Source organism: Phocoena sinus, chromosome 18 (assembly GCF_008692025.1).
Source record: "Phocoena sinus isolate mPhoSin1 chromosome 18, mPhoSin1.pri, whole genome shotgun sequence".
Taxonomy (NCBI): domain Eukaryota; kingdom Metazoa; phylum Chordata; class Mammalia; order Artiodactyla; family Phocoenidae; genus Phocoena; species Phocoena sinus.
Genome location: NC_045780.1, coordinates 3,331,164 through 3,353,654, shown reverse-complemented (window position 1 = coordinate 3,353,654; position 22,491 = coordinate 3,331,164). Strand labels below are relative to the sequence as shown.

The 22,491-nt window shown below is 46.9% G+C and overlaps 1 protein-coding gene across 5 annotated transcripts in view; it reads left to right on the top strand.

The window, feature by feature from the left end:
* Nucleotides 1-17,243, top strand: part of MTMR6 (myotubularin related protein 6) — a 51,291-nt gene extending 34,048 nt beyond the window's left edge. Inside the window, exons 16-17 of one of the 5 annotated variants that reach the window (XR_004346664.1) lie at nt 14,564-14,719; nt 15,036-17,243. Coding sequence is in view for 4 of the 5 variants with exons in the window: in XM_032611128.1 (XP_032467019.1) it covers nt 2,283-2,463 (181 nt within the window). In the remaining variant the exon portion in view is untranslated. Of the gene's footprint in view, nt 1-2,282; nt 3,082-7,910; nt 8,394-14,563; nt 14,727-15,035 lie in introns of those variants that run through there. The other 4 variants (XM_032611131.1, XM_032611134.1, XM_032611128.1 and 1 more) reach the window with 4 other exon arrangements.
* Nucleotides 17,244-22,491: the final 5,248 nt, after the last annotated feature.

Here is a 22,491-nt window from a genome sequence, read left to right as displayed (position 1 = left end):
GTTCTTGAGTGATCCAACCGCAAGACAGTTCCTGTAGGAAGGTGGAAATCCTGAAGCCTTTAGTTTGTGGGATGACACGGTCTTTAGAAATAGCAGACTTTGGGCAGACTGTCAAGAAACAAGCCCTTGGCAAGCGGTCTTGGCCTCTGAAGGGGAAGGAGGGCCGTGGCTGAGTCGTTTGTGGCAGATGAGGGCCGGGGGGGATTTGTGGAGGGTCTTAGGCCCGTGGGAGCCAGCGGGGGCAGGGGGAGAGTTTGTGAGCAGCTGGTAGACGGGAGAGAGAACGTCAGGGAGTCTGGGGACAAAAGTCGATGGGCAGAGAGGCTGGCCTTTCTTTCCTTCTCTCTTGCCCGCGTGTGAGCGCGAACGAGAGCTCTGTGGGGTGGTGAGTTGGGTCGCACGTCACCAGCTGCTCACACAGGCCGTGGTCTCGTTCTGTGTGACCCTCTCATCTCCCTTGTATTCCTTCCAGTCCCCGCAAAGCAGCCATTTAATGTAGCTAACGTGCCTCTCAGGATGCTCGCCCTTAAAGTGTGTGTGTGTGTTTTAAACTTACACAGATGTACTCCGCCCACTTTCTGCCCTTCTCCCTGCCTTCTCTCACTCATGCTGTCTTCTGAGTTTCTCCCCTTTGACGCATTTTCCCCGGGTCTCGCTTGGCCCTTCTTGAGCGCCTGGTGCGTGCCAGGTAGGGTGCTGGGTGCGTCACAGGCACTGTTCCCTTAAAGTCTCACAGTGAGCCTGCGAGGATGGTGGCGTTTTCCTCATTTTGTGCAGGAACCAACTCAGAGCAGTTGGGGAACCTGCCCACCATCACACAGCCAAGCAGTCTGGACTCACACTTCCGTGTTCTGATTCCAAAATCCACACTCTTTCCGTTACTCCTAAACACTTCTTATGCTTTAGAAAAAAATGTACACATCCCTCTCTTAATGAAGAAATGATGCAAATTATTTTGGCTCTCTCTTGGGACGCAGATAGTCTAGCTGTTTGCAGATTTGGTGATGACACCAGCTAACACGCGTTCGGGGCTTATGGGAGGCAGTGGAGAGCAGTGGTTAGGTTCCCAGCTCCGCCCCGAAGCCCCTCCGTATCTGTGGACTTTGGGCAGGCTGTCAGCCCCTGCCGGGGGGAGAAGCCAGATGCTCTGTGCCAGAACGAGTGGATGCTAAGAAACAGGTGGCGTGCTTCCCACGCATTCATTCATTTGGCAAATATTCGAAGGGCCTGCCGTGGGCAGCTGGGGAGATGGGAGAGGACAAGGCACTGAGGGTCCCCGCCCTGCCCTCAGGGAGCTTACCTTCCAGTGTGGCAAGTAAGAGGGCTGACACGACAGGAAGGACGGGGACCCCCAGCTCGAGGAGGAAACAGTCACGGTAACTGCGGCGCACTGCTGTCCACCTTCTGTGTGTTTGTGCTCGCTTCCCACTCTGCCCCACTCTCTAGGGCAAGCTTCCGTTCTTAACAGCTTTATTGAGGCCCAGTTTACCTACTCTAAAATTCACCCGTTTTAAGTCCACGATGCAATGATGTTTAGGAAATTTATCGAGTTGTGCCACCATCCCCCCATCCGGTCGTAGAACATTCCCATCGCTCTATAAAGCTCATCCTCAGGAAGAGAAGACATTTTGTCCTGTTGGTTAGTGAGGGGAGGCTGTCTTTTGTGTGGAAGGGGCCCCGGCCTCAGGCCAGGAGAACCAGGACCTCGTCCTGGCTCGGCCACTGTGCCCCCAGGTGCGGCCCTTCCCCGCGGAGCCTCAGTTACCTCACCTACGAGGTAGAGGGCCATGTTACCAAGTCCCCGATACTTGAAAGATCTTAGGATTTTATTTAAGGAAGAGCTGAGTACTTGTGGTAGTTAAGAAGGCATTAGAGAAGAGATTTACAGTGTAAGAGGAAAGGAGATGTGGATGGGAGAATTACCAGAGGGCATTCAGGGTGCGGTGTACTGGGAATTAGGAGCTCATCTTTTTCTCTCACCACTTTGCCTGGGACATTAGGAGGAACCCTCCAGTGTCACTACATTCCTTAGATTTCCAAAAATATTTGAAAGTATCATGTACAGCCGTTCAGCTCCTTGCTCCTTATAAGTGGTTGATTGGGCATGTGCAAGGCAGGTACTTTGCATATCTCTATAAACAGTTCACCGCATGGACCATCAGTGCTCTCTTTACTACTGGGAACAGACTCATTAGCATCTTTAAATCTAGTCAGGTGAGAGAAAATTCCAGAATCCTAAGAACCAATTCAGAAAACTTATCCTTAAAATTCTGTTCCTCTAGAGTCGCTCTCGGTACCAAAATCTGTATTGTTTCTCTGGAGAACCAGAACCGATGTGGTTCACACAGTCATGGCGGCCGACATGTCCATCCCCAAGATCTGTCATCTCCAGGCTGGAGAACAAGGGAAGCCGGTGGTGTAATTCGATCCAAGTCCGAAGGCCTGAGAAAGGGGGAAAGGTAGGCTGAGGGTGTAAGTCCCAGTCTGAGTCCAAAGGCCCAAGCTGATGTCCAAGGGCAGGAGAGGACAGATGTCTCAGCTCAAAGAAGGAAAAAAAGTGAATTCACTCTTCCTCCACCTTTTTGTTCTATTCTGGCCTCAATGGATTGGATCGTGCCCGCCCACATTGGGGAGGGTCACCTGCTTTATTCAGCCCAAGGATTCAAATGCTCATCTCTTCCCGAAGTACCCTCAGACACACCCAGAGATAACGTTTTCCCAGCTATCTGGGCATCTTTTAGCCGGTCACGTTAACACATAAAATGAACTATCACATGGGGCAGCCTCTTAAGCGTCTTCAAATCCAGGCCAAGGATTTGAGGCAGCTGACTGTCATGGGGACGCCACTGAAACTTTTGGTGATTGCTTTCATATAGTAGTGAATGACCCAAGATGGTCACCTGGAACGAGGCCCAAGCTCGACCCCTGTCATCCCCATGCGTGAATCTGATCCAGCTAGTCTTTTGTTCCTTTATGTATAGATAATACCAGCCTCACTGGGTTTAAGACAGTTGACAGGTACGTGTGAAGCACATAATCGTGTTTGGTGCCAAGTACTTGATGTTTTAAAATTATAAAAGCTATTTTATGAATATCAATTAGGCGGCAACGTTTTGAGTGAATTGCAGGGGAGCCAGTAGTTCAGTGTTTTTCAAAATATCGTTCCTGGGTCAACTGTGTCAGAGCCGCGTAGAATACATCGTTAAGCAGGTAGATCCCAGATCCACACCGGCTGAATCTGGACGTTGGAATTTAACGTATTTCCAGGTGCTTCTTAGGCGCGTTTAGGTCTGAGAATCCCGGGACTGATGAGCCCGCGGTAAATGTTAGCTGTTGTTTTGTTATTTTTTGCTGCAGCTGCTGCAAATTGTTACCGTTACAGCCTGGAGGAACCCTAACCCAGCTTGGGGAGGGGTCGTCAAAGGCTTCCTTTTGAACTGTCTGCGCACCGGAGTGGGCTTGGGGTGAACCTGTAGGTTGTGGCCAGGTCAAGAAAAAAGTTATCCATTTAGAACAAGAGCACAGAAATACGGGAGGTCATGGCTTTTGTGGGGAATTGTAAGTAGCTCAGAATGTGAGCGAAATGAAAAGCATGATGAGAGACTAGTAGGAGGTGATGTTGAATGTTATGTTGGCGAAGACGGAAAGGCCGTTTGAGGCACGAGTGACATGAGGTCGGATTGGCATTGTAGAAGGGTTGCTCTGGACTGGAGGGGGTCAAAGGGAGGCTGCTGAGATCACGCAGGAGAGCAGTTATGAAGGCCTGAAGTCAGACTTGGATGGTGGAGAGGGTGGGGCTGAGCACTTGAAGGGCTGGGAGAGGCAGGGCTTGCTGAGGGGCCTGGGCTGTGCATAGATGCGAGTCAGCGTGACTTCCAGATTTCTCGTAGGGTCCCTGGGTTGGAGGGGACCACCACTCACCCAGGTAAGGGGAAGGAGAGGAGAAGAAGCAGGTGTGTGGGGGAAAGAAGCTCTTGGTTTTAGGTATATTACGTTGGAAATGGGACATCCAAATGGAGATATTTTATAAATATTGGACCATGGGACTGGTATTAAGGGAAGAGACCTCAACTAGAGAGGGAAGTCTGGAAGCCACCGGTTCCTAGTGGAGGATTAAGCTAAGGGTGTGCCTACAATTTATCGGGAGGTCTTAGAATGAGAGAGATCTGAGAACGACACCTTGAGAAGCAGACAGAAGGAAAAACAGCAAGAGGGAGAGAACACGCTCTGGAAAACCAAAGAGAGACAGGCTCCAGTGAGAAGAGTTTCAGAAAGTTCCTCACTATGTCAAATGCCACATAGAGGTCGTTTAATTTAAAGAGTAGAAATTCTCTGTGCCATTGTCATCTGGCGAGAGCAGTCTCAGTATCAGATGGCAGAGGCAGAAATCAGATTTCAGCGACTTTATAGTTGAAGGAGAGAGTAAGTAGAGACCATGGATGCAGACTGCGCTTATGACTGGGAAGAAAAGAAATTCTTTATCTATATAACTTTTCCATTAAAGGAATGGAAGTATATTAAAGACCAACAATTTAAAAAACCCGAGCACACATAGCCTATGGAATGGACACAGAAAAAGAACGTCTCCTAGGGGACTTGGTCCCGGACTGTCAGCCTTTAAAACGATGGGGCGTCTTCCTCTTTTTATCCGCCGTTCAGGGGCACGTGGCCGGGTAGCAGGCAGCTGGGCAGGAGAGCTTTATTGATCGGATGGTGGATGGAGATACAAGCCCAGCCTTTTTACGTTTATTTCTTTCTAGTTTCAGATGGAGTTAAAAGGAAGGGAATTAAACAGAATCATGTTAAAATATTGATACGTACCAAGAACGATACTTTTAGTTTTCAAATAGCCTGTCATTTTCCCCAGTTTGCTAGGATGATGCTTTTTCTCTTTTAATGTGCTTTCCCTTCCCTTCCTTATAATTCTAGCAGAGTAGTTAAATATTTTAGTATCTTACAGAGCTTGGCAATGGGTTAGGATTTTAAAATCTGAGTGTTGTTACCAGATAATGAGAACATAGGATCCTAGCGGGAATGTTTCACCACGGCCCTGAGCCCCTGTGCCGTTTGACAGCTTCCTCTTAGTCAAAAAACAAGACAAAACAAAACAAGAAACCCCAAAAAACAAAACAAAACAAAAAAAACAGTGATGGGAAGAGTGGGATGCAGGAAACAGGGGTGCTCTATACCGCACCTCGCCCTTGCCTTCAACAGTGTGGGGAGAGAGCTACCTAGGGTATTAGACACTGAGTTTGGCGTCCTCTCCTCCTTAGGCCTGGGAAGTGTGCTCTGAGGGCAGCCCCAGTAGCCGAAGGGCCGGGGCCACAGCTTCAGAAGGCAGGTCAGGCGCTCTCAGCCAAGTGGTTTCTGAAAACGGGCAACGTTAATAGACGTTTATTGTTCGCCTTCCTCAGCAGCTGCTACAAAACGCTGTCCTCTTTGCGGAGAGCTTGTGTTTGGTGCTTTCTTCCTTGGTTGCTGCCCCGAATGCTTTACCCTGATTTCCTATTCTCTCTTCATTTCCCCTCCCAGTTCTTTCTCTAAAGCATTTTCAGGTTCCTGGGGATTTTGAACTCATACAGTTTACAGTAGTTGCTCTCGCAGGACTATATTTTAAAGGGTAAAACGTGAACAGCAAAGCGAGAAAGCTGCTGTCTGTGGTGGAAAAGACAAGCGGTAGAGGGATGGGGGTCTTCAGCTGTTTGCATGTGCCCGGTCATGTTTGCCTGCCCTGCCCAACTGGTGGTGGCCTCCCAGGTGCAGTTTACTTGGGCAACTGTTTGATTCCCGCCTGCCTTTAAGTGACATACACATCAACTACTTAGCGAAGTGGCTGGTTCATTATAAGTGACAAATTCATGCTGTTATTCAGCAAACACTGTGTATGACCTGTGGGCCAAACCCTGTTTAAGGCACTAAAAATACAAAAATAAGACACAGGAGTTCCTGCCCTCAAGGGTAGCTGGTAGGGGAGAGACGGGCATGTAATCAAGACAGTGGACAGGTGGAATTTGAGTTGTGTGCGTTATTCCTCGTAACTGTGTGTTATAGGAACAAGTGGGGCGGAGCCTTAGCTGATTCTCTGTGGGCCTGGCGCGGGACGTGTGTAGGAGCCAGGAAGGTTCTACAGGACACGTGGCAGTTGGGTTGAGTTTTAGACGATGAGTGAAATCCACCAGGTGGAGGAGAAGAGGTGGACGGATGAACAAACACAAAGGGTAGACAAGAACGACGAGTAGTGCAGGCGATGCAGGTGCTCTGACACGGAGCCCGGGCGGTGGGTCTGGGGGGAGGGGCGAGGTGGGGAGGGCAGTGGTGGCCGGACCAGGCAGCCTTTATCCTCTAGTCCAGTGGGCGTGGTGCTGTGTTGTGAGCCTCAGTGAACTGGAGGGCTTTATGAAGGGAGGCTGTGTGAGCAGATTTCTATTTTAGGAAGACGTTGGGAAGGAAGGTGGATGCGATTGGGCGGGGGTCTGATGCCCCTGGTGCCTCGCTCCACTCCCCTTCCCCGCTCCTCCGAAGTGCAGGGTTTCACACCCTACTGGTGAAGGATGGGAGCCACTGGGTCAGTGCGTCTCCTGGTCCCTCCTGGGCGGAGGACAGTCCAGAGAGGCAACCTACGCATGCCTGACGAGTGGGAGGGGCCCGGCTGCCCAGCCAGGTGACCTCAGGAACTCATCCTTGTACTGGCTTTGCTCCGCCCACCTCCCTCCAGGCTCCCGTGAGCACCTCCCTCCAGGCTCCTGTGAGCACCTCCCAAAGCCGCTTCCCGCTCAACAGGTGTCAGTCAAGCCTCTATCAGGGGGAAAGTGGGGGGATACCCAGGCTGGGACAACAGGTCCCAGTGAGGAAGCCCGTGCAGTAGCTCAGGTGAAGGTGATAAAGGATCTGCTCAAAACGTTAACCTCGGGCTTCCCTGGTGGCGCAGTGGTTGAGAGTCCGCCTGCCGATGCAGGGGACACGGGTTCGTGCCCCGTTCCGGGAAGATCCCACATGCCGCGGAGCGGCTGCGCCCGTGCGCCATGGCCGCTGAGCCTGCGCGTCCGGAGCCTGTGCTCCGCAACGGGAGAGGCCACGGCAGTGAGAGGCCCGCGTACGCAAAAAAAAAAAAAAAAAACGTTAACCTCCAGGCCATCAACAGGGGAAGGAGTGGGGAAGGTTGTAGGGGGGAGAATGGAAAGGTCTCAAAGGCCCATCCAAGTGCGGTTGGGGGAGGGGGAGGGGTTCTGCTGACGGGGACGCTGGTGGTGTTATCAGTTTCAGTTGAGAAATAAAGCTGCAAGGGTGGGGTGTACAGGGGAGACCACAGGTTTTACTTTGCACGTAAGAATTTAAGAGGCCACCGTGGGAAACGCAGGCAGAGATGGTCAGTGGGAAGTTGGATCCGAGAGCCTAGGGCTCAGGAAAGAGGTCTGCGCTGGGCAGTTTGTGAATGATGAACAGTCGAGCAGTGGAGGGCACCCACTTAGCGTCTAATCGCCTCAGGCGTGGCTCTCTCCCCACACTGGCGGAGGGAAGGGCGAGGCACAGTGCAGGGCGCCCCTGTTTCCCGCATCCCACTCTTCCCATCACTGTTCCGTCACCTTTTTTTTTTTTTTTAAACTAAGAGGACATTCATTCATTAAAAGTCATATTATCATAGTCTTAGTTTTAAACTTGGTCTTCCTAAAAAGAGAACTCAGGATAAAGTAAAAAAAAACCTTTATCGTGTGGGAGGGTAGCGCGGGGAGGAGAGGTGGGCAGGTAGGCGCGGCCCTGGGTGAGGTCCTTGGATTTTACTCCAGGTGTGCTGGGGAGTCATTGGACATGGGCTGGGGGTTGAGGAGACCCGCCTGCGGCTGGGGGCAAGTTTATTGGTTACCAGTGTAACCTAGTCCTTCTTTTGGGCTAACTTCTACTCATCCTTCAAGTTTCGTCTTAGGCCAATGAATCCTTGAATTCATGATCAACAGGAGGACTTCCCTTCACTCCCAGTCGGGGCTGAGTGGTCCTCTTGTGATCTCCCAGCAATTCAGAGAGACCTCTGTTATCTTGAGCGTAGCACCGTGGGGTGAGATGTTTGCACACCTGCCCCCTCAAACATGTCAGCTCCTTCAGGACAAGAACTCAGGCTTATTTCATCTTTGTATCGTCAGCGTCTGACATGTAACAGGCAGAAAATCACTCGTTGTTGAAAAGAACTGAGGGAACTAGAAGGTATGGCTGGGGCAAGAGACACTTCAGGAGACTCAGAGGGGGCTGCTGGGGAGGAAGAGGCCATCGATAAAGTAAGACCGTTGAGGACTTCGCTGGTGGCACAGTGGTTAAGAATCCGCCTGCCGATGCAGGGAACGTGGATTTGAGCCCTGGTCCGGGAAGATCCCACATGCCGCGGAGCAACTAAGCCCGTGCGCCACAACTACTGAGCCCTGTGCTCTAGAGCCTGCGAGCCACAACTAGTGAAGCCCGTGTGCCTCAACTACTGAAGCCTGCATGCCTAGAGCCCATACTCTGCAACGAGAAGCCCACGCACTGCAACAAAGAGTAGCCCCTGCTTGCCGCAACTAGAGAAATCCTGTGTGCAGCAACGAAGACCCAACACAGCCCAAAATAAATGAATTAATTAATTAAAAATAAATAAATAAAACCATTGAAAGCAATGTGTATGTATGGTAGAAACTGAAGGCTGCGAAGACAAGCAGGGCTCAGGAGGCAGGGAGGCTGTGGGTTGCACAGGGTGACCATGGTGGGCTTCCTGGAGGAGGTGGCATGGGAGCCAAGATGGGCAGGGGAACGGAATTAGCCATGGAGTAGAAAGGCTCTTGGGCAGAGCTGCCTGGGAACTTCCTGGAGGAGAATGGACAGGAGCAGGCTTGGGTCCGCCCTTTTTGGTCCACTTGCAACACAGCTCCAGAGAGATCCTTTCATTTTATTTCTTTTTATTTTTTGGCCATGCCACGTGTCTTGCAGGATCTTAGTTCCCCGACCAGTGATTGAACCCGTGCCCCCTGCAGTGGAAGCGCGGAGTCCTAACCACTGAACCGCCAGGGAAGTCCCTGGAGAGATCCTTTTAAACCGTCAGCATCACGAGCGAGGACAGGGGCGTCCTGTGTGATGTCACTCAAGGGCCTGGTGCATGGTGGGCGCTCAGTGACGGGTCAAATGCAGGACTGATGCCGGGAGTCCGGGAAGATTTGGAAAGGAGAGGGATTACAATGCAAAAGGCAACAGAGTCACTTAAGAAAATAGGCCCCGGGGACCTTTGACTTTGGGAAGCTCTCCACAGGGACAGGTCACTACAGAGAAGAAACCCTTTGGATACAAGGTGAGTGCTCTGCATGGCTGTACAATTAATCCATGCTCATCCTCCCCCCGGCCAATTTATGTGCTCATGAAAGGCCATCTCTTCTGGCTCTGCCTCTTGATTTGAGTTCAGATGGGCCCTGTTAAAAGCTATAAAGAATTTTTTATTTATTTGGATTATCTATTTTCATCATCTATTTATGGCCTCAAAGGTTGCCCTGCAGGATGTTCAGTTGTTCAGCAGAATGTTTTCCTAGTGGGTTTGGGAAGAGGATGAGAATAAGCTATTGAAAGGGTTATCCTAGAGTCTGTCCAGGGCTCCGATGCAGCCGGTGCAGACATCCCCGCTCGATGGCGAGCTTCACGTCCAAAATCAAATACAGTCGTTCATCCTCGGAACACAGACCCTTTGTGTCTATTTCTTCCTAGGTAGACACCTCGTGGTTAACACAGACAGGAAAATGAATGTGGGTCAGGTAGTCAAATATCCTTTTGTAAATAGGAATAGGGTGAAAGCCCTTTACACGAGGATTCTAGCATCTGGCATTCACTCTGTAGATTCAGTTTAGAATTAGCTGTCTGCCGTGGGGACATAACATTGTACGTGTGAGAGGAGACTCTTACTCCTGGAAAAGGGAGGGTCAGTCACCGGAAATCAGTCACCAGAAAGCCAACGACAAGGTTACAAGTGTCGTCTGGGGCGTGCGGGCTCCAAGGGAAGACTTCAAGGTCTGGGATTCACTTCTGGTGGTAAAGTACAGCATTTTGACAGGGAAAGCCTGCTTTTAGCCTCATCAAATATTTTTGTTCTTGACTTCTTTCCAGCTTGCCCATAGGATGGGAGTACCTTCAAAGATAAGCATTGATGGGCTTCCCTGGTGGCGCAGTGGTTGGGAGTCCGCCTGCCGATGCAGGGGACGCGGGTTCGTGCCCCGGTCCGGGAAGATCCCACATGCCGCGGAGCGGCTGGGCCCGTGAGCCATGGCCGCTGAGCCTGCGCGCCCGGAGCCTGTGCTCCGCAACGGGAGAGGCCACAACAGTGAGAGGCCCGCGTACCGCAAAAAAAAAAAAAAAAAAAAAAAATAAGCATTGGTGGGGCTTCCCTGGTGGTGCAGTGGTTAAGAACCCGCCTGCCAATGCAGGGGACACGGGGTCGAGCCCTGGTCCAGGAAGATCCCACATGCCACGGAGCAACTAAGCCCGTGCACCACAACTGCTGAGCCTGTGCTCTAGAGCCAGTGAGCCACAACTCCTGAAGCCCGCGTGCCTAGAGCCCATGCTCTGCAACAAGAGAAGCCACCGCAATGAGAAGCCTGCGCACCGCAACGAAGAGTAGCCCCCGCTCGCCACAACTAGAGAAAGCCTGCAACAGCAACGAAGACCCAGTGCAGCCAAAAATTAAATAAATAAATTAGTTAATTAATTAATTTATGAAAAGATAGGCATTGGCCCACAGAGGGAAGCGGGGGTCTCAGATGGAGACAGCTAAAACATGTGCTCGCCAGGAGGGAGATGTGCTGTATTCAGCAAAAGCAAAACGGGGTTTGTTAGATAGCCTCCGCTAGCTTTTGCAGTTATACAGCTATATTGGAGGGGAAAAATATATTAGGCATCCACATCAGTGAAATTCAATTTCCAAACATATGAAGTCCAATTTCCTGATGGAAGATGAGGCCATATCTAGGGGATGGTTCTGCTTTGCTCAGGACCGGAGGGATCACAGTCCTGAATTTCCCTCCGTAGACCCTGGGACCTGGGGACCTTCCTGGTGACCCACGGTTCTCCTCATACTGGCTTTAGACTAGGATGCAATTTATCTAACTTGTATTCTTGCGTTCTCTGAAACAAACACACACACACACGTGCCATGGAGATTGGCTGCTAAAAAATTTTCAGACGTTCAGAAAATCTCAAAAAGTTGGCAAGCGCAGCAGAGGACGGTCTCTTTCTGGGTGGTTCTCACAGCCTCCTTCCCGCAAACCTCCGACTTTCCGTGGTACCTCCTTCCTCCAGGTGATGGCCGGCCTTCCCTGTTCACACCACCGGAAAGGGCTTCCCCTCCCGTGGCCTCCCTGTTGCCACCTCCAGTGGCCAATTCTCTTTGCCCCCCTTATCTGGTCTTCTAGGGACCTTGGACGTGTTTGGTTGTCTCTCCTTCGTGGAACTTTTCTTCCCGTCAGCTCTCATCAGCTCCTTGGCCCCTGTGTGTGACGGTGACCCTTGCTGCCACGTCCCAGCAGGTGTGCGCAGCCCTGGTTCTCCCTTCCCTGGCTTCTGACTTAGAGTCTAACGCCCGTGTCCTGACACAGGGGACTGGGAAGGCATCTGGGATTATCATTTAATATGGGTTAGGCAGGCTGTGTTCCATAGTGTAACCCAAAGTGGGGTCTGGCAGCTCGCTGCTCAAAAGCCAATGAAGAGGCAAGGTTGGTGGAAAGGAAAGTTTGCTTTGTTTCGGTTGCTGGCAACCAGAGCGGGGAGGGCAGACTCCTGTCCAAAGGCCGACTCCCCCCACCGACAACCAGCGGAGAAGAGCTTTTATAGACGGAGGGAGGGGCTACCTGCAGAAAACAGCACAGTCGGCTCTGACCGTCATCTTGAAATTGGTCACTGGTGGTCTGATCGGCGTCATCTTGATTGTTTTAAGTACCGTTAGTCTGCAGTTCCAGGGTCGGTTTGTGCCCATGTCCTTGAAGCCAGTTCTTGGAATTGTGGCAGCTTCTGTCATGGCTCCAGTCTGGTCATCATGTAGTTAACTTCTTCCACCTGGTGAGGGTTTCTGTATCTACAAGACAGCTCACAGGATAGGGCTCAGAATATTCCTTGAGGAGGAACTAAAGGTCCCTGACTTCACTTACTGACTAAACTATTATTATTTTGTCTTGTTGGGCTGTTTTCCTTTGTTTCTGCATTTTCTCACTTCTCTGATTTAAACTTATTCTTTGCCTACAGTTTTTCCACAGACAAGAGGAAGGCTGAGGACATGGGGGGCGAGGACCACAGGGTCCTGCTCTGTTTCAGTAGGGTAGAGAGTTACTCAAAGGGGGGAGGGTTCAAAAAGAATCACAGTTGTCTATGTTGGACCTTGATCTAGTGAACTTTGGATCCCTGATGTTAATGCCCTAACTGGCAATGTCTGCTGAAACTAAGGTTTTGCCATCTATCAGATTTATAGGATACACTGAAATCTCTAAATGTTTTTGTTTTTAAAGAAAGCAAAACACGAATGAGCTAAGACTCAGAAGAGAGCAAAAGGCACAGAATGTCAAAAGAAAAGTAGACAGAAGGCAATCACAGAGGCTAAAACGCCATTAAAGAATTTTCGATAACAGAACATCAGAAGAGTGAGTACATCAGGAAAGCCAAGAGCTGTTTCTTAGATGAAAGCAATCAAGCAGGCATACTTCCAGAATATCTGCTCAGGGGAGAAAAAGAACAAGCAAAATGAGAGGAGGGATATGGCAACACCCTCACCTCCTGCCCATGCAACGCCTCAACCCTGAACTAGTCTCCCCGCAGCCTCTCTGGTTCTCTGCCCCAACACCCCTACCACAGCCAGACTGCTCTTCTGAAAGTGTGCGTGGATCCTGTCCAGCCATGCGAAAAGTCCTCCAGCATCTTCCCGTTGCCCTTAGCAATCCATCCAGCCTTCCAGAGATACCCAAGAGGGACTTCACCTGTGCCTGTCTCTTGGCCTCCTTGCTCATCACCTGCCTGCCTTTCCTTCCTGCCCTTCTCTTTTTTTAATTTTTAAATTTCCTTTTGGCTGCCTCGGGTCTTCGTTGCTGCACGTGGGCTTTCTCTAGTTGCAGCGAGCGGGGGCTACTCTTCGTTGCGGTGCGCGGGCTTCTCATTGCGGTGGCCTCTCCTGTTGCAGAGCTCGGGCTCCAGGCGCGTGGGTGCACAGGCTTCAGTAGTTGCAGCACGCGGGCTCAGTAGTTGTGGCGCACGGGCTCAGTTGCTCCGCGGCATGTGGGATCCTCCCGGAACAGGGCTCGAACCTGCGTCCCCTGCATTGGCAGGCGGATTCCCAGCCACTGTGCCACCAGGGAAGCCCTTCCTTTTGTCCTTTAACCTACCACGCACGTTCTGGCTTTGGAGCCTTGGCATTGCTGGCCCTTGGCCTTCACAGGCCTGCTTCCCACGAAACCCCAGCTCCTCTGAGCACTGTGTCCCAGGCAGCCACGTTCTCCTGTCCCCATCACATGCCCTCGCTTTGTCATCTTCCTGTCACTGTCTGCTGTCAATTTGTTTACTTCGTCTATGGTTTCCCTCACTAGGATGGAAGCTCCATTAGAGAAGATCTCTGGGTATTTTCACGACTGTATCATCAGCACCTAAATCAACACCAGGCACAGTGATTTAATCCCTAAAATGTCAAGTCTCCCTGGCAGAGTCCTTATTATGAATTGAGTTTATAAAGTTAAACACAATATTTATTGAAGGAAGGAATGAATAAGTATGGAGGAGTTTTAAAAGATTATAAAATACAATAAATGCTAATAAATAGAAAAAATTTTAACTGGACAAAATGGAAAACTTGAATAGTCCAATAATTAAAAATTTTTTAAAAATTTGTTAGAGATTTATTTTCCCCAAACTTCAGAATAGAAATCTGTAGATCAACCTGACCTTTTAACATAGGTGTGAAATCCTACATAAGATACTAGCAAATTAAATTTAATAGCACATTTAAAGAATCATTTATTATGATCATGTAGGATTTACTACCGGAATACAAGAATAGCTACACTAATACTAACATATTAATAAATCAAATCGGTAACTTAAAAGGAAAAGTTCATTAGATGCTGAAGAGATTTGTGAAGTTCAAGGCTCTTGCCCTATTGAGATAAGAAAAAGCCTTAAAACACTAGAGATAAGAAGGTGCAAATTGGGGATAGAATATGTAGCTTTATTGAGTAACAGCTGACTTAAATGTGAAACCCTAGAAGTATTTCCATTAAAACCGTGGGTAAACCAAGGATGTCTGATATCGTTATTATTACTCACCATTTCCTGGAAGCTCTGGGCAATGCACTTAGATATCAAATGGAAATAAGATATGTAATTACCTAAAAGGAGGGGGAAAAAAGCACAGCCAAATATTGTTGACTACCTAAGAAAACCCCAATCAACTGAAGAAGCATTTCCTGATAAAGAATCAGCAAACTGTCTGGATGCAAGATAACTAATATCTAAAAATTGATAGCTTGCTTCTACACCAGCAAGCTGCTGCATTCTTTATCTGGTCTGAACCAAACTGTTTGTCTTAATTCAGAAATGGGACCAGAACCTTCTTCATTAAGAAACTATTGTAGTTTCCCATCGATGTGGTTCTCCCTCTTCCTCACTCTGGGAAGTCTACCGCACAGCACCTGCCCTCGGGGAAGTGCACGGGCTGAGGAAGCTGCCCCGCTTGAAACTGATCTTAAAGGTGAGAGTCACTTGGATAAAGCTGGGGTGTGCAGGGGCGGGTGAGGAGTGGGGTGATGAACATACGGCACGGTGTTCTCGTGCTGTTTAAAGGGCGGCTTGACAAGAGAATTACTCAAGGGGTCAGTATCACTTGGCGCGAGTTGAATAATTTAAAACCTTTAAGCTTTAATTTTTGGAAAAGAAATTAAGAGTTAATTGGTCTCTGGAAGTGATGGATCGCATGAGTGGAACTGGACGGGAGAAGGGGGTGCAGGTAGGTGGCAAAGGCATTGGGAGATTGTGGTGACTTTAAACGCCCTAACCTCTCCCGGCAGCGACATCCCAGATCAGAGGCTCAGCTTCCACGGAAAGAGCAACACACACGCTGGATACAAAATTCTGTCAAAGGGTTTCTGCCAGGAGGGTCACCTTCTGGCCCAGTGGCTGCAGACACCTGTGAGCCTATGGCTGCTGCAGGCCTCAGGCCATGGTAACGCTTTGGCAAAATGAATGGAGGGCAGTGTAGTGTGTACACGTGTTGGGATCAGGTACTTGACTGTCTTCTCTTGGGATGGATGATCTTTGTTTCTGAAAATCGCTACTTATTTTGCTGTTATATTTTCTTTGTGTGTGTTTGTTGATTGCCTAATGATCTTCCTTGGAATGTTAGAGTGCTACTGTTCTGTCTGCCTAACTCTGCTCCCCCTTTTGTGCTGGGATCAGGTTGTTTACCGTCTTTGGCATGGATGATTCTGAAAATCTCTACATTTTTTGCTGTTATAATATATTTTCTTTGTGAGTGTGTTTGTTGATTGCTTAATGACCTTCCTTGGAGCACTAGAATGCTACTGTTCTGTCTGCCTAACTCCCCTTCCCTTTTTGGGCTTTCCGATACATCTTATTGCTTTATTTTATTTTTTGTTTGTGTGTTCATTTATTCTGTTATTCCACATATATTAACCACTTACGTGGAATTTAGGGGAACTTAGGCCAAAACCATGAAAACAACTTTGCCCCTCATTGCAGCACCCTTTGAGCTTCATTAGTTCCTTAAATCTCGGTGTGGGTTAAGTTTCAGATTCTTTTCCTGAGAGGATGGAGTGGGGAGAGAGAATGAGAGATTTTGGAATCCTCAAGAGAGTGGAAAAGACATAGAAAGATGAACAGGGGGGGTTCACCAAATCAAACTGTGAGTGCCCCAACTTTCCGGGCACCTGAGTGGGTGGATGTGGACCTTGGTTAATTCACTAGCGCCAACAGAGTTGTTCTTAAATCACAGACACTTTAAAGATGCTTGAAGGAGTGTTCACCACGTAAACAGCTGCAGGATCTCAGTACCAGGGAAAATGTGGGTATCATTCTGTAGATGTTTCCACTTGGGGTGAGTTAATAAAACTTATCAAAGCCAGGTGAAATTGGAGCAAATCTTTTCCAACCAGTACCTGTTACTGCCTCTCTCCAACACCAGGCTATAAGCATCTTAAGGGCAGGGGCTGAGTCTTGTTCACCATTATTCCTAGTACAATACCAAATCAATATTTATTAATTAATTAATCATGCTACGTGATGGCCCAGAGTGCCAGGACCCGCTTCCCAAATTAAAAGCTGATTCCATCTTACCGTGGGAAATTGTTTCTTTTGACCCTAATTTTCTACCACGCTATGAAAATTTATGAGGGAGAAGATAGAGCTCATAAACTTTCCCCCAGTTCCAGGCAAGCCTCTTGTGTTCCAGAGCACACACCGTCCTTGAATGGCTGCACCTCCCAATGACTGCCCAGCTCACTTGGAATAAAATTTCAGCCCCTCGCTGGGGATGTAACCTCTTCCCTGCCAACCTCCCCAGAATGGGATGAAAGGAACCTTTGTCTTCATCACAAATCCTTTCTTAGGAAGACAAAATCAAACACACTGTCAAAACCCTGATGTTACCACTTTTAGCTTATGAATGCTTGCTTACTGAAGGCGATGGGAAATGGAACAGCGGGATGCCTGCCGGAAAGAGGGCGATTTCACAGCATCCGTGGCCTTGCCCCTCCCCCTTCCTCGGGAGGCCTGGGAAAAGAGCTGCGTGTATTCCTGCCTCAGCCTTGAGGACCAGGGCTTTCATTGTGCTGAGCTGGGTTTCCCACTGAGCTGCCACTCAGACGCAGCGGTACTGGAAGTCGGCAACCCCGCTGCCAAGGCCGAGTGAGCATCCAAGGACCATCTCCGCGGAGAAACGGCCGTGGGAAAATGCGGCCCCTCCCAGCATCACCCACGTCATCTTCACCAGCACCTTCCGAGTTCAAGCTCCAAAACTGTAAATCCCCGTTCAGCTCCCACAACCTAGGATTCGCTGCTGCTGCTGCCGGTGGGTTAGGTCCCATCAGGTAGCCGAAAGCAAAGAGAGGAGAAGTGCGGGCTGGTCATCCCTTCCTGGAGGAGAACTTTCTGATTCAAATTCCTCGGGTGTCACTGCCAATTCAATTCACAGTTCACAGATAGATTCAACCGGGATTCCCCAGGAGAAAAGGCAGCAAGATTTGAAACTCAAATTTATTTTTAACATCTTTATTGGAATAAAATTGCTTTACAATGCTGTGTTAGTTTCTGCTTTATGACAAAGTGAATCAGCTATACATATACATATATCCCCATATCCCCTCCCTCTTGTGTCTCCCTTCCACCCTCCCTATCCCACCCCTCTTCACAAAGCCCCGAGCTGATCTCCCTGTGCTATGCGGCTGCTTCCTATTAGCTATCTATTTTACATTTGGTAGTGTATATATATGTCCATGGCACTCTCTCACTTTGTCCCAGCTTACCCTTCCCCCTCCCCGTGTCCTCAGGTCCATTCTCTACATCTGCATCTTTATTCCTGTCCTGCCCATAGGTTCTTCAGAATCTTTTTTTTTTTCTTTTTAGATTCCTTATATATGTGTTAGCATACAGTATTTATTTTTCTCTTTCTTGATTACTTCACTCTGTATGACAGTCTCTAGGTCCTTCTACCTCACTACAAATAACTCAATTTCGTTTCTTTTTATGGCTGAGTAATATTCCATTGTGTATATGTGCCACATCTTCTTTATCCATTCAACTGTCGATAGACACTTAGGTTGCTTCCATGTCCTGCCTATTGTAAATAGAGCTGCAATGAACATTGTGGTACATGACTCTTTTTGAATTATGGTTTTCTCAGGGTATATGCCCAGTGGTGGGATTGCTGGGTCGTATGGTAGTTCTATTTTTAGTTTTTTAAGGAACCTCCATACTGTTCTCCATAGTGGCTGTCTCAATTTACATTCCCACCAACAGTGCAAGAGGGTTCCCTTTTCTCCACACCCTCTCCGGCATTTATTGTTTGTAAATTTTTTGATGATGGCCATTCTGACTGGTGTGAGGTGATACCTCATTGTAGTTTTGATTTGCATTTCTCTAATGATTAGTGATGTTGAGCATCCTTTCATGTGTTTGTTGGCAATCTGTATATCTTCTTTGGAGAAATGTCTATTTAGGTCTTCTGCCCATTTTTGGATTGGGTTATTTGTCTTTTTGATATTGAACTGCATGAGCTGCTTGTAAATTTTGGAGATTAATCCTTTGTCAGTTGCTTCATCTGCAAATATTTTCTCCCATTCTGAGGGTTGTCTTTTTGTCTTGTTTATGGTCTCCTTTGCTGTGCAAAAGCTTTTAAGTTTCATTAGGTCCCATTTGTTTATTTTTGTTTTTATTTCCATTTCTGTAGGAGGTGGGTCAAAAAGGGTCTTGCTCTGATTTATGTTATAGTGTTCTGCCTATGTTTTCCTCTACGAGTTTTATAGTGTCTGCCCTTACATTTAGGTCTTTAATACATTTTGAATTTATTTTTGTGTATGATGTTAGGGAGTGTTCTAATTTCATTCTTTTACATGTAGCTGTCCAGTTTCCCAGCACCACTTATTGAAGAGGCTGTCTTATCTCCATTGTATATTTTTGCCTCCTTTATCAAAAATAAGGTGACCATATGTGCGTGGGTTTATCTCTGGGCTTTCTATCCTGTTCCATTGATCTATACTTCAGTTTTTGTGCCAGTAGCATACTGTCTTGATTACTATAGCTTTACAGTATAGTCCGTAGTATGGGAACCTGATTCCTCCAGTTCTGTTCTTCTTTCTCCAGATTGCTTTGGCTATTCGGGGTCTTTTGTGTTTCCATACAAATTGTGAATTTCTTTGTTCTAGTTCTGTGAAAAATGCCATTGGTAGTTTGATAGGTATTGCATTGAATCTGTAGATTGCTTTGTGTAGTAGAGTCATTTTCACAATGTTGATTCTTCCAATCCAAGAACACGGTATATCTTTCCATCTGTTTGTATCACCTTTAATTTCTTTCATCAGTGTCTTATAGTTTTCTGCATACCGGTCTTTTGTCTCCTTAGGTACGTTTATTCCTAGGTATTTTATTCTTTTTGTTGCAGTGGTAAATGGGAGTGTTTCCTTAATTTCTCTTTCAGATTTTTCATCATTAGGAATAGGAATGCAACAGATTTCTGTGCATTAACTTTGTATCCTGCTACTTTACCAAATTCATTGATTAGCTCTAGTAGTTTTCTGGTAGCATCTTTAAGACTCTCTATGTATAGTATCATGTCATCTGCAAACAGTGATAGTTTTACTTCTTTTCCGATTTGGATTCATTTTATTTCCTTTTCTTCTCTGATTGCTGTGGCTAAAACTTCCAAAACTATGTTGAATAATAGTGGTGAGAGTGGACAACCTTGTCTTGTTCCTGATCTTAGAGGAAATGGTTTCAGTTTTTCACCATTGAGAACAATGTTGGCTGTGGGTTTGTCATATATGGCCTTTATTTTGTTGAGGTAAGTTCCCTCTATGCCTACTTTCTGGAGGGTTTTTATCATAAATGGGTGTTGAATTTTGTCGAAAGCTTTTTCTGCATCCATTGAGATGATCATATGGTTTTTCTCCTTCGGTTTGTTAATATGGTTTATCATATTGATTGATTTGCATATATTGAAGAATACTTGCATTCCTGGGATAAACCCCACTTGATCATGGTGTATGATCCTTTTAATGTGCTGCTGGATTCTGTTTGCTAGTATTTTGTTGAAGAATTTTACATCTATGTTCATCAGTGATATTGGCCTGTAGTTTTCTTTGTTTGCGACATCTTTTCTGGTTTTGGTATCAGGGTGATGGTGGCCTCGTAGAATGAGTTTGGGAGTGTTCCTCCCTCTGCTATATTTTGGAAGAGTTTGAGACGGATAGGTGTTAGCTCTTCTCTAAATGTTTAATAGAATTCACCTGTGAAGCCATCTGGTCCTGGGCTTTTGTTTGTTGCAAGATTTTTAATCACAGTTTCAATTTCAGTGCTTGTGATTGGTCTGTTTATATTTTCTGTTTCTTCCTGGTTCAGTCTCAGAAGGTTGTGCTTTTCTAAGAATTTGTCCATTTCTTCCAGGTTGTCCATTTTATTGGCATAGAGTTGCTTGTAGTAAGCTCTCATGATCCTTTGTATTTTTTTTTTTTTTTTTTTTTTTGCAGCACGCGGCCGGCCTCTCACTGTTGTGGCCTATCCCGTTGCAGAGCACAGGCTCCGGACGCACAGGCTCAGCGGCCATGGCTCACGGGCCCAGCCGCTCCGCTCCATGTGGGATCTTCCCGGACCGGGGCAAGAACCTGTGTCACCTACATCGGCAGGCGGACTCCCAACCACTGCGCCACCAGGGAAGCCCTACGCCACCAGGGAAGCCCGATCCTTTGTATTTCTGCAGTGTCAGTTGTTACTTCTCCTTTTTCATTTCTAATTCTATTGATTTGAGTCTTCTCCCTTTTTTTCTTGATGAGTCTGGCTAACGGTTTATCAATTTTGTTTATCTTCTCAAAGAACCAGCTTTAGCTTTATTGACCTTTGCTATAGTTTCCTTCATTTCTTTTTCATTTATTTCTGATCTGATCTTTTTTTTTTTTTTTTTTTTTGTGGTACGCTGGCCTCTCACTGTTGTGGCCTCTCCCGCTGCGGAGCACAGGCTCCGGACGCGCAGACTCAGCAGCCATGGCTCACGGGCCCAGCCGCTCCACAGCATGTGGGATCCTCCCGGACCGGAGCATGAACCCGTGTCCCCTGCATCAGTAGGTGGACTCTCAACCACTGTGCCACCAGGGAAGCCCTCTGATCTGATCTTTATGATTTTTTTCCTTCTGCTAACTTTGGGGTTTTTTTTCTTCTTTCTCTAATTGCTTTAGGTGTGAGGTTAGGTTGTTTATTTGAGACGTTTCTTGTTCCTTGAGGTAGGATTGTATTGCTATAAACGTCCCTCTTAGAACTACTTTTGCTGCATCCCATAGGTTTTGGGCCATCGTGTTTTCAGTGTCATTTGTTTCTAGGTATTTTTTGATTTCCTCTCTGATATCCTCACTGATCTCTTGGTTATTTAGTAGTGTATTGTTTAGCCTGCATGTGTTTGTATTTTCTACAGATTTTTTCCTATAATTGACATCTAATCTCATAGAGTTGTGGTTGGAAAAGATACTTGATACAATTTCAATTTTCTTAAATTTACCAAGGTTTGATTTGTGACCCAAGATATGATCTATCCTGGAGAATGTTCCATGATCACTTGAGAAGAAAGTGAATTCTGTTGTTTTTGGATGGAATGTCCTATAAATACCAATTAAGTCCATCTTGTTTAATGTGTCGTTTAAAGCTTCTGTTTCCTTATTTATTTTCATTTTGGATAATCTGTCCATTGGTGAAGGTGGGGTGTTAAAGTCCCCTACTATGATTGTGTTACTGTCGATTTCCCCTTTTATGGCTGTTAGCATTTGCCTTATGTTTTGAGGTGCTCCTATGGTGGGTGCATAAATATTTACAATTGTCCTATCTTCTTCTTGGATTGATCCTTTGATCATTATGTAGTGTCCTTCTTTGTCTCTTGTAATAGTCTTTATTTTAAAGTCTATTTTGTCTGATATGAGAGTTGCTACTCTGGCTTTCTTTTGATTTCCATTTGCATGGAATATCTTTTTCCATCTGTTCACCTTCAGTCTGTATGTGTCCATAGGTCTGAAGTGGGTATCTCGTAGACAGCATATATATGGGTCTTGTTTTTGTATCCATTCAGCCAGTCTATGTCTTTAGGTTGGAACATTTAATCCATTTACATTTAAGGTAGTTATCGATATGTATGTTCCTATTACCATTTTCTTAATTGTTTTTGGTTTGTTATTGTAGGTCTTTTCCTTCTCTTGAGTTTCCTGCCTAGAGAAGTTCCTTTAGCATTTGCTGTAAAGCTGGTTTGGTGGTGCTGAATTCTCTTAGCTTTTGCTTGTCTGTAAAGGTTTTAATTTCTCTGTGGAATCTGAATGAGATCCGTGCTGGGTAGAGTAATCCTGATTGTAGGTTTTTCCCTTTCATCACTTTAAATATGTCCTGCCACTCGCTTCTGGCTTGCAGAGTTTCTGCTGAAAGATCAGCTGTTAACCTTATGGGGATTCCATTGCATGTTATTTGTTGTTTTTCTCTTGCTGCTTTTAATATTTTTTCTTTGTATTTAATTTTTGACAGTTTGATTAATATGTGTCTTGGCGTATTTCTCCTTGGATTTATCCTGTATGGGACTCTCTGCACTTCCTGGACTTGATTGACTATTTCCTTTCCCATATTAGGGAAGTTTTCAACTATAATCTCTTCAAATATTTTATTAGTCCCTTTCTTTTTCTCTTCTTCTTCTGGGACCCCTATAATTCGAATGTTGGTGTGTTTCATGTTGTCACAGAGGTCTCTGATACAGTCCTCGATTCTTTTCTT